Source organism: Antechinus flavipes, chromosome 2 (genome assembly GCF_016432865.1).
Source record: "Antechinus flavipes isolate AdamAnt ecotype Samford, QLD, Australia chromosome 2, AdamAnt_v2, whole genome shotgun sequence".
Classification (NCBI taxonomy): domain Eukaryota; kingdom Metazoa; phylum Chordata; class Mammalia; order Dasyuromorphia; family Dasyuridae; genus Antechinus; species Antechinus flavipes.
In genome coordinates this window covers 615,460,904-615,475,997 of record NC_067399.1, presented here as the reverse complement: position 1 = coordinate 615,475,997, position 15,094 = coordinate 615,460,904, and the positions used below count along the sequence as shown (strand labels likewise).

At 35.9% G+C, this 15,094-nt stretch overlaps 1 protein-coding gene across 1 annotated transcript in view; it reads left to right on the top strand.

Moving 5' to 3' along the window:
• The window catches only part of HPSE2 (heparanase 2 (inactive)), a 298,488-nt gene that overhangs the window by 120,422 nt on the left and 162,972 nt on the right, over window positions 1–15,094 (top strand). Inside the window, exon 5 of the mRNA XM_051981834.1 lies at window positions 2,829–2,935. Coding sequence (XP_051837794.1) covers window positions 2,829–2,935 — 107 coding nt within the window. The remainder of the gene's footprint in view (window positions 1–2,828; window positions 2,936–15,094) is intronic.

Here is a 15,094-nt window from a genome sequence, read left to right as displayed (position 1 = left end):
TTTCTCTGGTTCCCTTCATGCCTCAGCTAAAATCCCACTGTCTGTATGAAGCCTTTATCTTTGTGCCTTCCCTCTATTATTACCTCAAATTTATTTTCTATATATCTTATTTGTACATAGTTATTTGCATTTTATCTCCTCCATTATATTGTGAGATCTGCAAGAACTGGATTGTCTTTTACCTTTCTTTGTATCCTCATTGCTTATTGCAATGCACGGCCCATAGTAGGTACTTAATAAATGTGAATTTACTTGATTTAATTTGAATAGCCACAAGTAGAACCAGCTTCCTCTACTGCTGAAAGAAGGATTAAAAAGAAAATCAAAGAACTATAATTTTAGAGGGTGTCTTAGATCACCTCTTAAACAACAAAGAATGATTAAATAATTATGGTATATTAGTGTAATGGGATATTATTGCTCTTTTAAGAAATTATGAAAGAGACAATTACAGAGAATTCTGAGTAATAAGCATTGATAGAGAATGAAATGAGCAGGACAGAAAGAACAATTATACTACATCATTGTAAAGAAAAACAACTTTAAAAGATTTAAGAATTCTGATCAGTACAACAATCAACATATCTCTAGAGGAGCTATGATAAAATAAATTACCCATTTCCTGACAAAGTGGAGATAAATTCAAGATACAGAGATATAAATCTTTGGATATGGATATTGCATAGATCCATTTGCGATTTCTGTTCCATTGATTCAATTCTCATTTCTATGCTGATGGTTCTTAGCTCTACTTATCTAGTCCTAACCTCTCTGCTGACCTCGTCTTGCATCTCCAATTTCCTGTTGGATATCTTGAATTGGATGTCCCATAAACATTTCAAATTCAGTATGTTCTAAACTAAGCTAATTCTTCCCATCCCTACCTCCCCATCTCTTCTCACCTGAACTTCTCTATTCCTGTCAAAGGATACCATTCTCCCAGACATCCTAGTTCTGCACTCTAGGTTTTATTCTCAATCTTTCTCTCTTACACATCTACCCAATTCATATACAATCTGTTGCCAATCCCTGCTAATTTTACTTTATGGATCTCTTTTCTATTCTGACACTGCCACTCTTCTGCTGGATATCCTCATCACCTTATGCCTGGATTATGAAGAAATGGAGGCTGCTCTACCAGCCTCAAGTCTCTCCTTACTCCATTATTGCTATTCCTAGAGCATATGTCTGTTATTTTCCCCAAACCTCCCTTCAGTAACTGTAGCATCTCCTTATTCCTTCTAGGATCAAATATAAAAAATTCAAAGTTCCCCATAACTTCTCCCTATTCCACATTTCCAACCTTCTTATTCCTAACTACTACTTCCTCACATCTACTCTGTGACCCTGTAACATTGACCTTTCTTGAACAAGATACACCATCTTTAGACTCCAGATATTTCTCTTGACTGTACCCTATCCCAGGATTTCTTTTCTACCTTATTTTTATCTCATGGGTAACATTGACCTTTCTTGAACAAGATACACCATCTTTAGACTCCAGATATTTCTCTTGACTGTACCCTATCCCAGGATTTCTTTTCTACCTTATTTTCATCTCATGGGTGAAATTTCATCTCATGGGTAAATTCCTTCAAAATCCAGCTACAATCCCTTCTACAAGAAGCTTTTCCTGGTCTCCCTTTATGCTAGTACTTTCCCTCCCAATTTGTTCCTAATTGTTTGCATACTGTCTCCTCCATTAGACTGGGAGCTCCTTGAGGGACATTTTGTACCTTTCTTTGTATTACTGGAGGTTATTATAGTACCTGGTATATGATAGCAAATCTTTAATAAGTGCTAGTTAACTGATTTGTTATGTTTTTTTTTTTTTCTTTTTTCTTCATTTTCAATAGGGAGAAAGCTCAAGAGAAGAGGGCATTAGCAAGAATAATACAAAAAAAGTCATTGAAACACTTTAAAATACACAAAATTCAGAATGAAACATAGATAAGCAGGCAGCTTTGAAAGTAACATGAAATTTATTATATCCTTAAAAAAAAAACTCAAGCAGCATGACGTGCAGATTCATAGTTTCATATGTGGGATCTACTTTTCTGTTTTTCTACATATGTGAAAATTTACTTTTTGACTTGAGTTTATAGTAAATACTATTAATCAGGGCAAAAGATTACCTTGGGTGTTTTAAGTAGCGCTTTCATGTTAAATATGTGGCAGTATTAATACTATATTTCAATAGCTTATCATGCTGATTAATTTTCAACTTATTATCACATTAATTCTTAGGTTTCTGTTTTGTTTTATAGTTTTTCCCTTTTTTCCCCTCTATCTGTATATAGAGATTCATTTTCCCTTCTGAGCATCCATCATTTTAAAATTAATATCTTCTAAAAAAGACTTATAAGTACTTAATAAAAATTTTAGTCAAAAAATTATAAATGAACTATTTAATATTTAGATTAGAACTTGAATTAGTGTTATAGTCCAGAGAGGATCTGGGTACATTCTTGTTCCTCCATTCTTCTATAGCACTTTGTTGTGAAACATTCTAATACTATTATCCTGTAATAGCTTATATTATAATTATCTTCCTTTTTTGTCTTATCTACCAACTGATTTTGTTTCAGCTCTCTTGGCAAAACAGTAAGTTCTTGCTAAGGCACTCCTCATTTTAGCACAGCTCTGAAAGATATATAGAAAAGTTCTTAGCATGCACAATCAACTTCTCATTTAGGAACATCCAATCCAGGACTAAAATCTAGGAGAAACACATAGGAAGATTTTAATAGTTAATTGTGTTTTCTCTGGAACATAATGAGGAGAGGTTCATTTTCTTATGATTTTCATGGTTTTTGTTTTATGAACAGGTGGTAAACACATATACCCCAGGGAAGAAGATTTGGCTTGAGGGTGTGGTAACCACCTCAGCTGGAGGCACAAACAATCTCTCTGATTCCTATGCTGCTGGATTCTTGTGAGTAACATCTGAATTTTAAATATAAGGTGATAGGGAGGAAAAACTATAGCATTGCTGCTATATTCCTGATTCTGCCAACATGGGGCAATCAGACTACTTTTAAAGGTAGTTTGGATAAAGTGCTTGATTTTGAGCAGATCTTTGTTCGAATCTGCCTTAGCCATGTCATAATTGTGTGATCACGAGCAAGTCACTTTAAATACCTGATCCAAAGTTTCCTCACTTTAAATACAAATAAGCCCCTCCTCTACTCTTCACACTCACTCTTTCTCCTTTCCCCCACATCCAATAATTTACCAAGTCTTGTTGATTCTCTTTCAAGACCATCTCTCATATTCAGCTTCTTTCTTCTATTCATACCATAACTATCTTAATTCTGCATCCTGTCACCTTTTATTGGACTATTGCAATAGTTTTTTTGAACCAATCCTCCATAAAACTGTCAAACAGATACTCCTAAAGAATAAGCATGACCATATCATTCTATGCAATCTTCAGTGATTCCCTATTAACTCTAAGATAGCATACAAAATTCAGCTTTTCACTTAAAATCTTACCAAACTGGCCCTAACTTGGTGTTTTTAAAAAGTTGATCACAAATTACTCCTCTCATAAGTTCACAGTGAAACTATTTGTTATTCTATATATAACACAAGTAGTGCTTCCATTCACCTGTTACAGAGCATGTAAACACTTTCTGGGATGGCTCACTCACTCCAGCTTGCTTTCATAAGTCTGAATTCCCAGAGACAGACTACCACCACCATATGATGATACTCAAAAATTGTTTATGTACTAGAGATAAATCTTTTGAGAAGAAATATACTTCTGTTATTCACCACTCTAGCTCTTAAATCCCCAACATGCATTTCTATTTAAATAAAGTAACAATTTCACAATAATGATATTTCAAAGATATTATATATAATCTATTTCCTTAACAAGACAAAAAAATAACATCATAGGTATTTGTTTATTAAGTACATAGATAATAAAATATATCACAATTTGTATATAAGCCTGGGTCACATATCTGCACCAACATACTCTGTATCTATACAGGAGAGTTGATATACATATACATGTACAGTGCAAGGAAGAAAAGCACATGAGGGTAAAAAACTTATATTTTTGACATAACTTACAACTCTGGACTGCAGACTTTAATGTCACTGGTCCACTCACGAACATGTATAGCACACAAAACCACTTCTGTATTAACTGATCATCTTTTAGGTCTTACTATTTTTCAGCTAACCATTCATTTTTCTTATATACTGTAGCTAAGCACTTACAAGTTATTTCAAATTGCAGTCATCCTTAGGCATTTAGAAAGTGTTACTTTTTAAAAAAATTTTATAATAACTTTTTATTGACAGAACCCATGCCAGGGTAATTTTTTTTTTACAACATTATCCCTTGCACTTGCTTCTGTTCTGATTTTTCCCCTCCCTTCCTCCACCCCCTCCCCTAGATGGCAAGCAGTTCTATATATCTTAAATATGTCGCAGTATATCCTAGATACAATATATGTTTGCAGAACTGAACAGTTCTCTTGTTGCACAGGGAGAATTGGATTCAGAAGGTATAAATAACCCGGGAAGAAAAACAAAAATGCAAATAGTTTACATTCATTTCCCAGTGTTCTTTCTTTGGGTGTAGCGGCTTCTGTCCATCATTTATCAATTGAAACTGAATTAGGTCTCTTTGTCAAAGAGATCCACTTCCATCAGAATACATCCTCATACAGTATCATTGTTGAAGTGTATAATGATCTCCTGGTTCTGCTCATTTCACTTAGCATCAGTTCATGTAAGTAGAAAGTGTTACTTTTTAATGTGAATAGCAGTCTTTTTTAAAAGTCAGAAAGCTGCAGAATTCATCAGGCTGTCTTTAATTATAGGGACTAATCCAGCACTTCATTTGCCAGGATATAGCATCGTCCAGTCAGATTAGAACTCCCACCAAATAGTTCATGTTGACTGCATGGGTAAAGCAAAATCATATCTTATACAGCAAAGCAGCAGTAGTGCCATTCTTTTTTAGACTAGTTTCTGCCTTTTTGTTTATTACAGCTTTTTATTTTCAAAACAAATGGATGGATAATTTTTCAACATTGATCCTTGCATGGCCTTGTGTTTCAAATTTTCCCCTCCTTCTCTCCACCCTCTCCTAGATGGCAAGCAATCCAATATATGTTATACAAATTTATACAATTATCATGCTGAATAAGAAAAATAAGATCAAAAAGGAAAAAAATGAGAAAGAAAACAAAATGCAAGTGAACAACAATAAAAAGAGTGAAAATGCTATGTTGTGATCCACTCTCAGTTCCCACAGTCCTCTCTCTGGATATAGATGGCTGTCTTCCTCACAAGATCATTAGAACTGCCCTCAATCATCTCATTGTTGAAAAGAGCCATGTCCATCAAAATTGATCTTTTTATAAACTTGTTGCCGTATACGATGATCTACTGGTTCTGCTCATTTATTTTCCAGTTCCTTGCTACTACAAAAAGGGCTACTACAAACATTTTTGCATTTGGGGTCCCTTTCCCTTCTTTAAGATCTCTTTGGGATATAAACAAAGTAGAGACAACTGGATCCAAGGGTATGCACATTTTGATAGTCTTTTGGGCACAGTTCCAAATTGCTCTCCAGAATGTTTGGATCAGTTCACATTTCCACCAACAATGTATCAGTTTCCCAGTTTTCCCAAATCCTTTCCAACATTTGTCATTATCTTTTCCTGTCATCTTAGCCAATCTGAGAAATGTGCAGTGGTAGTAATACATTCTTTTCCCTTTCTGTTTTGCCCCTTAAAAGAAAAGGGAACAAAAAACTCCATGAAATTCTTAGAAAATATCTAACTCTCTTAAACTTTATGTGGCAATATAAGGCAATAATAGAACTTGCAACCTTCATTCAGTAGTCTTTTTATATATGTTACCATTCATTTTCTGTCTCAAACTTCTCAAATCCTATCTGAAAATGATGTTTCTTCATATATATATTTTAGCATAGGAGTTCTTAACCTGAGATCTTTGAACTTGATTTCTTAATATTCTGATTACTGTATTTCAAATATATTTCATTTTTTTGGTATCCCATTTCATATTTTATTCTGTGCACAGATTTCATCAGACTGTCACTAGCTTCTGTGATATAACAAAAAGGTTAAGGAAAATTGTTAGCAGATTTTATAAAATTAAAGTTCCTTTTCTATTCATTTAATTTGTTTATTGTTCAAATTCCGTCTTTTGGCATATAAACATCTGAGACAAGGGATTTTATTGTGATTTTCTTTTGGATATTAGTTTCTATGAATTTATTTTAACATCCTTTATTAGATGTTGGCTCTTTTGGAATATTGGGCACTTAAAAATGATCTGAAAGTTTTATTATGAGGGTTAACAACATGATATAGCACTCAAGAAAACCAGAATAATTTCAAGCTGCCTTAGCAGAAATATAGTATGGAAGACTAGAAAGTTATGTACTCTGCCATGAATAGAACACTTCTGAAGTATCATCTCTTGATGCTAAATTTTAGAAATATGAATAATGTCCATAGAAGGGCAACCAGGATAATGAAGAGGTTTAAATCTATTTCTTCAACTGAATGGAGCAACAGTGGGCATTTATATTAGAAAAAAAAGACTATAGTGGAGGAGAGAGAAAAGACATCTTAATAAATGTATTCAAGTATGTAAAGTAGCATTATTTGAGAAAGAAGAAAGAAAGGAGAGATAGACAAAGACATAGGCAGAGACAGAGGGAGGAAGAGAGGGAAGAACCTTGTTTTGCTTGTCTCCATGGAACAGAACTAATAGTAATAAGTAGAAGTTGAAGGGAGACAAATTCAGACTTGAAATAATGAAAAACTTGCAAACAGCTAAAACTGTCCAAAATATTATCTCTCTTGCCGATAGTCTTCAATAATGTCTATATGGGTACTTGTTAGTTAGATTTTACGTCTTCATTTTACAATGGAGGATACTTTGATCTCTGGAAGTTAAGTGACTTGCCAAGGTCCCAAACCCACATTCTATGACTTCAGAGGTATTATTTTTTCTACTATACAGCACTCTTTTCTAGAGGATTCTTCTAAATCCAAATTTAGATAAATAAGTTCTAGGGTTTCTTCCAACTTTGAGATCCTAGAATTCTGTGGTCTTTTCCTCTTATTGTACCTACTGCTCTTTATGGCATCTGGATTAGTTGTTTTATGAAGTTATTTTTTCTTCCACATTCTCTGATCTTTTATTATTTAAACACTTCTTGACTAGATTCTTAATCAGGAGGAATATTTTACTAGACCTCAATAGGTATATTCCAAACCTGAAAAAATACTTATATTTTAAATTCTGGTCTAGACAACCAAATCCCATTCTGGGATTACTTAAGTATTCGCTTCCCAAATCTGCCTTTTTCTTGAAGCTCCTACTTTCAGTTAGCAGCAATAATGAAATTATCTGTGCTTCTATTTTTTTGTTCTAGGGTTCATAATCTCAAGTAATGCTTTCTAATATTTCTTCAGGCTCTGTAACCAGTAGTTGGTAGTGGTTGTCAGCCTTAGAAGATCTTGGGAGGCTTTCCACATGTCTCAATAAAATCTGCCTATAATCTTTATCATGTCAACAAATAACTATCTCTATTCCCCTTATCAAGCAATCACCAATAACCAGAAATCTCTTCTCTCACTGATGATAACACCCCATAAATTCACAACCTTCTTTCTCGGAGAATAAGAAATTCCTTCTTCCTAACAAGGTCCAATCCCCCAACTAGAGAAAGAGCCTCATAAGATTACTTAGCTTGAAGTGTTCAGCCCTTCCTTTTCCAATAATCACTATCATTTACATAGCTCTTTAAGGTTTATAAAGCATTTCTATTATCTTATTTGATCCTTCCAACAACTCTGTGAAGTAGTTGCTTTTATTATTTTACTTTACAGATGAGGATTTTGAGAAAGATAAGTGACTTGCTTAGAGTCACACAGGTAGGTAGTGTTTAGTGTCTAACACAAAATTTGAATGAAGGTTTCCTGTGATGACCGTGTATTTTAAAATCAGCCAGAGTTAGGAATTCAGGTTAAGGGAAAATCTTTGATCTTTATTCTCTGTGGAGGGGAAGGGGGATTAGCAATGTGAGCAGCCGCAGACAGGAACCCAGCCAGCAGTCTCTCTCCGCCTTTCTTCCTGCCCCTCTGCCTCCACCCATCAAAATCATCATTTCCTATACAACACATCAGGACTTGCACAAAGAGTAGGCAGGGGCCATTCTTTCTCCAAGCATACGTATTAATAGAGTATGGTTCAACTACTATTTAGCCTCACGTGCTTGGGACCTCAGTGCATCAACTCAAGCCTCAGCCCATTACAGTTTCCTGACTTCAAGTCCACTATATCACTATCTACCAGCTGGTGTTAGTTATATTATTCTACTCACCAGATTCAACTCAGGTAAGGATTCCCCTTTGCCTCTATGGATCCTTTTATTTTTTTCTTCTCGAATTATTTCTTTCATTTCAAACCCATGGTTCACAATTACAGTTTGGGGCTATTGAGGTCATAGGAGTTTCATGTTTCCATCCAGGATTTTCCCTGGGAACAAAAGACTTTAATTGGCGGATCATTTAGGATCCTTAGCTGCAATGGAAAAACTCAGGTTAATGAAATATCAGAATCAGGACAGATTTTATTTAAGACAACATAAAATACATGGTGCAATGAACTTGTACACAAGATTATAAATAATCAAAAAAACTCTTGATTTGTCCAGCAATCTAGGCAATTTATCTGACTCATAATTATACCAGTGAAAGAATAAATCCAAGTTTTTTTTTTTTTTTTTCTTTCAGTATTTGGAAACTTCTCTTCTAAGGAACAAAAAGGTACAAAAAGCATCATGTTAACTAAAACATCTGTGAATTAAGAGATGGGTCTGCATTTTCAAGGGGCATGGCCTGATATCTTGTACCTCCTCAGTCTGGCCCTCTGCCTTCACTACCAATGAGGAATTCTCTATCTCCTCCCTGAAGTTCCTCTGCTGCTCTTTCTCATTCAGTTGAGAAAGGTTTATTAAATACTTTTGCTAAATGCTTATTATGTACCAAGCACTGTGCTACATGCTAAGTATGCAAAGAAATGAAAAATGTGGTCTCTGTCTGTCCTCAAGGAATTCCATAATAAAGGAAAACACATAAACAATTCTATAGACACAAGATATATACAGTGTAAATGGGAGAAATTGGAGGGAAGCCACTGGCAGTCAGGAGACTAGGAAAAGTCTCTTGCGGAATATGGGATCTAAGTCTCAAAGGAAACCAGGAAGTGGATGTGAGGAGAAAAAGAATTCTAGACACAGGATAGAAAGGGCACAAAATTGGGAAATGGAATGTATTATATAAGGAATAGCAAGAAGGCCTATGTCACTGAATTATGGAAGCAAATTCAGAAAGACAGAAAGAAGACAGGTTCTGAAGAATATTAAATGCCAAGCAGATCATTTAAATTTGATGTGACAGCCCAGAAGGACACTAGACTTTTCTGAGTAAGGATATGACTGCACTTAAAGAAAATCATTTTGGTAGCTAAATAATAGATGGACTGGAGTAGAAAGTAGCTCCAAAAAGGTAGAACAATCAGCAAGTTGTTACAGTAGTCCAGGGGTGAAAGTATGTGAACATCTACCAGCATAGCCACTGGGGAGATGAAAAGATAAGATATGCAAGAGAAATAAAAAAGTAGAAACAACAAAACTTTGCAACAGATAGGTACAATAAGGGCAAGTGGGGAGTCAAGGATGACACTTAGATTATGACCCTGGGTAATTGGGGGAATGATGGTGCCTTCAGCTGTAATAGGGAACTTTGAAGCAGAGGAGGGTTTGGGAGGAAAATGTAATCAGTTCTGTTTTGAACATGTTGATGTTTTTTTCCTCTGAGACAGAGATTCTTTTTTTATAATTGATCTATTTTTTTTATTTTTCCTTAATTACATGTAAAAACAATTTAACATTCTTTAAAAAAAAAAATTAAGTTACAAATTCTCTCCTTCTGTCCCTCCCTCTTTCTTCTTGTCCTCTCCTCTCCCCCATTGAGAAGCCAAAATACTTGATATATAGTCATGGAAAACATATATCCATCTTAATTATGCTTTGAAAAAAGACACAGATTAAAAAAACAAGAAAAATAAAGGAAAAGTATGCTTTGATCTACATTCAAATTCTATTAGTTCTTCTCTGAAGATAGCATTTTAATTTTAAAAATATATGCGTAGATTTCAACATTCACCCTTACAAAACCTTATGTTCCAATTTTTTCCTCTGTTACTTCCCCTCACCCTTTCCCTCACATAGCAAATAATCCAATATATGTTAAACACGTGCAATTCTTCTATACATATTTTCACAATTATCATGCTGCACAAGAAAATTCAGGTCAAAGAAAAAAGTGAGAAAGAAAATAAAATGCAAGCAAATAACAACAAAAAGAGTGAAAATACTATGTTGTGATCCATACTCAGTCCCCAAAGCACTCTCGCTGGGTGCAGATGGCTCTCTCCTTCACAAAACAACTGGAACTGCCCTGATTCACCTCATTGTTGAAAAGAGCCATGTGATGGGTTGCATTTTTTTTCACATGTCTTTCAGAACTGTCTTGGATGATTGTATTGCTGAGAATGTCATTCATAGTTGATCATCATGCAATATGGCTATTACTGTATATATTATCTCCTGATTCTGCGTATTTCATTCTGTATCAGTTCATGTAAGTCTTTCCAGGTTTTTTTGAGAGCATTCTGCTCAATATTTCTTACAGCAAAATAGTATTCCATAACAATTATATACAACAAGTTGTTCATCCATTCTCCAATTTATGGGCATCTCCTTGATTTTCAATTTTACCAGTTCTTTGGTGCCACCACCAAAAGAGCTGCTATAAATGTTTTTGTATAAATATGCAATTCCCATTTTTAAAAAATCTCTTTTGGATACTGAGTTAATAGTGGTATAGCTGGATCAGAGGGTAAGCAGAGTTTAACTACTCTTTGGGCATAGTTCCAAAATGTAGAGAGCTATATGGCTGAATTAGTACACAAATTCACCAACAATGCATTAGTGTTTGAATTCTCCCACAATCCCTCCATCATTTGTCATTTTCCCTTTTTTATCTCATATTAGCCAATCTGATTGGTGTGGAGTGATAGTTCAGAATCATTTTAATTTGCATTTATCTAATCAGTAGTGACTTAGAGCTTTTTTTCATATGACTATAGATAGCTTTGATTACTTCTTCTGAAAACTGCCTGTTTTTTATCTTTTTTTTTTTTTTTACCTTGTACCATTTATCAAGAAATGGCTCTTATTTCTATAAACTTAATCAAGTTCTTTATATATTTGAGAAATGAGGTCATTTATCAGAAAAACTAACTGTAAAAATTTTTCCATACTTATGGTTACTGTGTATATCCTCCATCCTATTTTCCTTTTTATCCTTGTTCTGCCTACCCCAACTCTTTCCCCTCCTTTCTCCCCCTTCTTCCCCCCTGCCTCTCTTTCCTTTCACTCTGTCCATTATCAAAAATGTTTTACTTCTGTCTTTACTTCCCCTAATCTTCTCTCTTCTATCAGTCTTCCTTTTCCATTATCCCCTTCCCTTTCTACTTTTCTATATGTTAAGATAGATTTCTATGCCCAGCTAAGTGTATACATTATTCCCTCTGAGCCAATTCTGATGAGAATAAGGTTCCTTTCCACCTTCCCCATTTTCCCATCCACTATAAAAGCTCTTTTATACAAATAATTTACCATATTCAAATTTTTCCTATCCCCCTTTCCCTCTGCATTCCTTTCTCACTCTTTATTTTTTTTAGATAATCATCCCATCATATTCAACTCACTTCCATGTATTATATCTATGTAAGCTCCTTTTAACTGCCCTGATAATAATAAAGTTTCTAGGAATTATACATATTTTTTCTATGTAGAAATGTAAACAGTTTAACTTTACTAATTCCCTTATGCTCCTTCCTGTTTATATTTTTATGCTTCTATTGAGTCTGGTATTGAAACTCAGATTTTCAATTTTGTTCTGGTCTTTTCATCAAGAATGCTTGAAAGTCATCTATTTCCTTGAATGTCTATTTTTCCCCCTGAAATATTATCCTCAATTTTTTTTGATAGGTGGTTCTTGGTTGCAATACTAGCTCTTCTGCCCTCTGGAACATCATATTCCAAGCCCTAATGTAGAAACTGCTAAAATTTGTGGCTTCACAATATTTGAATTTTTTTTTTTTATTGCTTGCATTATCTTCCCCTTGACCTGGAAACTCTGAAATTTGGTCATAATATTCCTGAGGGTTTTCTTTGTGGGATCTTTTTCAGGAGGTAATTAGTGGGTTCATGCAATTTCTGTTTTATCCTCTGGTTCTAGGATATTAGGGTGTGATGTCTGCATATTTAAAATCAGCCGGACTCAGGAATTCAGGTTAAGGGAAAAATCTTCAATCTTTATTGAAGTGAAGAGGTGAAAAAGGATTGCGATAGCAATTTGGGTAAGAAGGACTGCGATAGCAATATGATCAGCTGCAACAGGAAGCCAGCTAGCAGAGGGGAATTGGAGATGAAGAGCCGCCGCGATAGCAATGCGAACAGCTGTGACAAGATGCCAGCCAGCAGTCTCTCCTTCCGCTTCCCTTTCCACTCCCTTGCCTCCACCCACCAAAAATGTCATTTCTTATACAACACATCAGGACTTGCACAAAGAGTGCATTTTTTCTCCAAGCATATATATTAATAAAGTATGGTACAATTATTATTTAGCCTCACGTGCTTGGGACCTCAGTGCATCAACCAAGCCTTAGCCCATTACATCTCCTGCTTTCTTTTGTTTTAGAACACAGGTGGTCATGCCATCCCTGACTCCTCAGGGAGGTCAGAGCCCCCAAGGGGAGGTGATCACACCCTCCCTGACTTCTCAGGAAAGGAGGTGAAAGCACCGAAAAGGAGGTGATCACGACCCCCCTGACTTCTCAGGAAGGGAGGTGAAAGCACTAAAAAGGAGATAATCATGCCCTCCCTGACATCTCAGGAAGGGAGATGAAAAGCACCAAAGGGAAGTGGGAGTTGCTAGCGGGTTTCTGGGCTGAAGAGTCTTATTATGCACAAACCCATCAGCATGGGAGGTATTATGGGAGGCACACAGTAATAACGCAGAGGCTATTAATGATGACTCTCCCCACAGTCAGTGCAGGCTTGATATGGTGTAACAAACATGAATTATACACCCAAGTAACGGTATAACAAACAATATAAATCAATATGGTATTGTAAAAGATTGCCAGAAGTCCTAGAAGGAGAGTATGTAAACAGCAGTCACACATACGCCTTCTTCAGCAGCCAAGAGATAGTCCAAAACCAATCTATTGTCCATTGACATATCACATATCAGGGAATCCAATGATCCCCCCAAATTTTTGAAGTCCTGCAAAAGTCTTTTTATGTCTTAGGGAATCCAATAATTCCAGATTTTGAAGTCCTGCAACAGTCAGAAAATCCAATGATTCCTGAAGGCTTTCAAGTCTTATGTCTCAAAGAATCCAATGATTCCTGAGGGCTTTCAAGTCTTATGTCTCAAAGAATCCGATGATTCCTGAGAGTTTTAAAGTCCTACAACAATCTTATATCTCAGAGAATCCAATGATTCCTGAGGGTTTTGAAGTCCAACGATTTTCTATGTCCATGAGTCAAATGCCACAACTGCCACGCTCTTTCAATGGTGAGCACAATCAGTAACAGCACAACCCAATATTTCTTCGGTCTTCTCCTTTGTTTCAAGGATCTGCTCCATCTCTTTGCGATGGACAAGGCAAATATGGCTCGTTGGCACCCATCTGATTCCTTCTCCACCTGTAGAGATACAAGCAAACCCTCTCCCCCAAGCAGTTAACCTATCTGGTCCCTTCCATTCACCACTTTCTGGGTCTCTCCACATCACCTGGTGATTATCTAAAGATAGTGGAGCTGCTCACATTGGACACTGCCCTTCCGATGGGTTATAAAACCTGTCTGCCGGAGCCGGTGCATCTTTGTCAAAAATCAAGAAGTTAATAGTATAAAGTGCTAGATTTAGTAGTTCTCTAGGGTTACCTGTGGCTCCCCCTTTCTTTTGTTTTTGGAGCAGCGTCTTAATGTCTCTGTTTCTCCTCTCTACTATTGCCTGTCCTTGAGGATTAAAGGGTATGCCAGTAGTGTGTAAAATCTTATACTGTGCACAAAAGTGTGCAAAATGTTTGGAGATGTATGCAGGACCATTGTCTGTTTTTATTGCTTGTGGCACACCCATAATGGCAAATGCTTGTGTGAGGAATTCAGTGACCACTCGGGCTGTCTCTTTTGCTGCTGGTATGGCAAAAGTGAATCCTGAAAAGGTGTCTACCACAACATGGATAAAAGACAGACGACCGAAAGATTTATAATGGGTCACATCTATTTGCCAGATTTCATTGGGTCTCAAACCACGAGGGTTCTTCCCTGGAGGTAGTGTAGGAGCGTGGAAAGGAAGGCAAGCTGTACAGCTTTTTACTATGCTCCTAGCTTCCTCTTTTGTAATCCCAAATTGTAAACACAAAGCTCGAGCACCCTGATGGTATTTAGAATGGGATTTCTGGGCCTCCTGAAATAAAGGCGTACTGGCTAACATAGTTAAAAGGCTATCTGCCTTTGAATTCCCATCAAAAATAGGGCCTGGGAGTCCACTATGTGAGTGGACATGCAAGATATAAATCTTACCTGGATGTTTTCTCAGTTGCTCCTGAAGTTCCTTAAAGAGCTGATATATATTAGAAGCTGCAAATTTTATTTGGGCTGTGGAAATTCTTTGTACCACTGAATAGGCTGAATCAGATATTATATTTATGTCTCCTGGGTAATAAGTGAGAGCTAACATGATTGCATATAATTCGTTCTGCTGAGTGGACTGAAAAGGAGTTCTGACGACTCTCTTTATAGTTAAGACATGAGAGTATACAGCACAAATATTGTGTTTGGATGCATCTGTAAAGATAGTTGATCCTTTAAGAGGAACTTTAGAAACTTTTTCTTCAAGAATCCATCACCAATTATGTAAAAGTCTAGTTATCTTTAATGGAG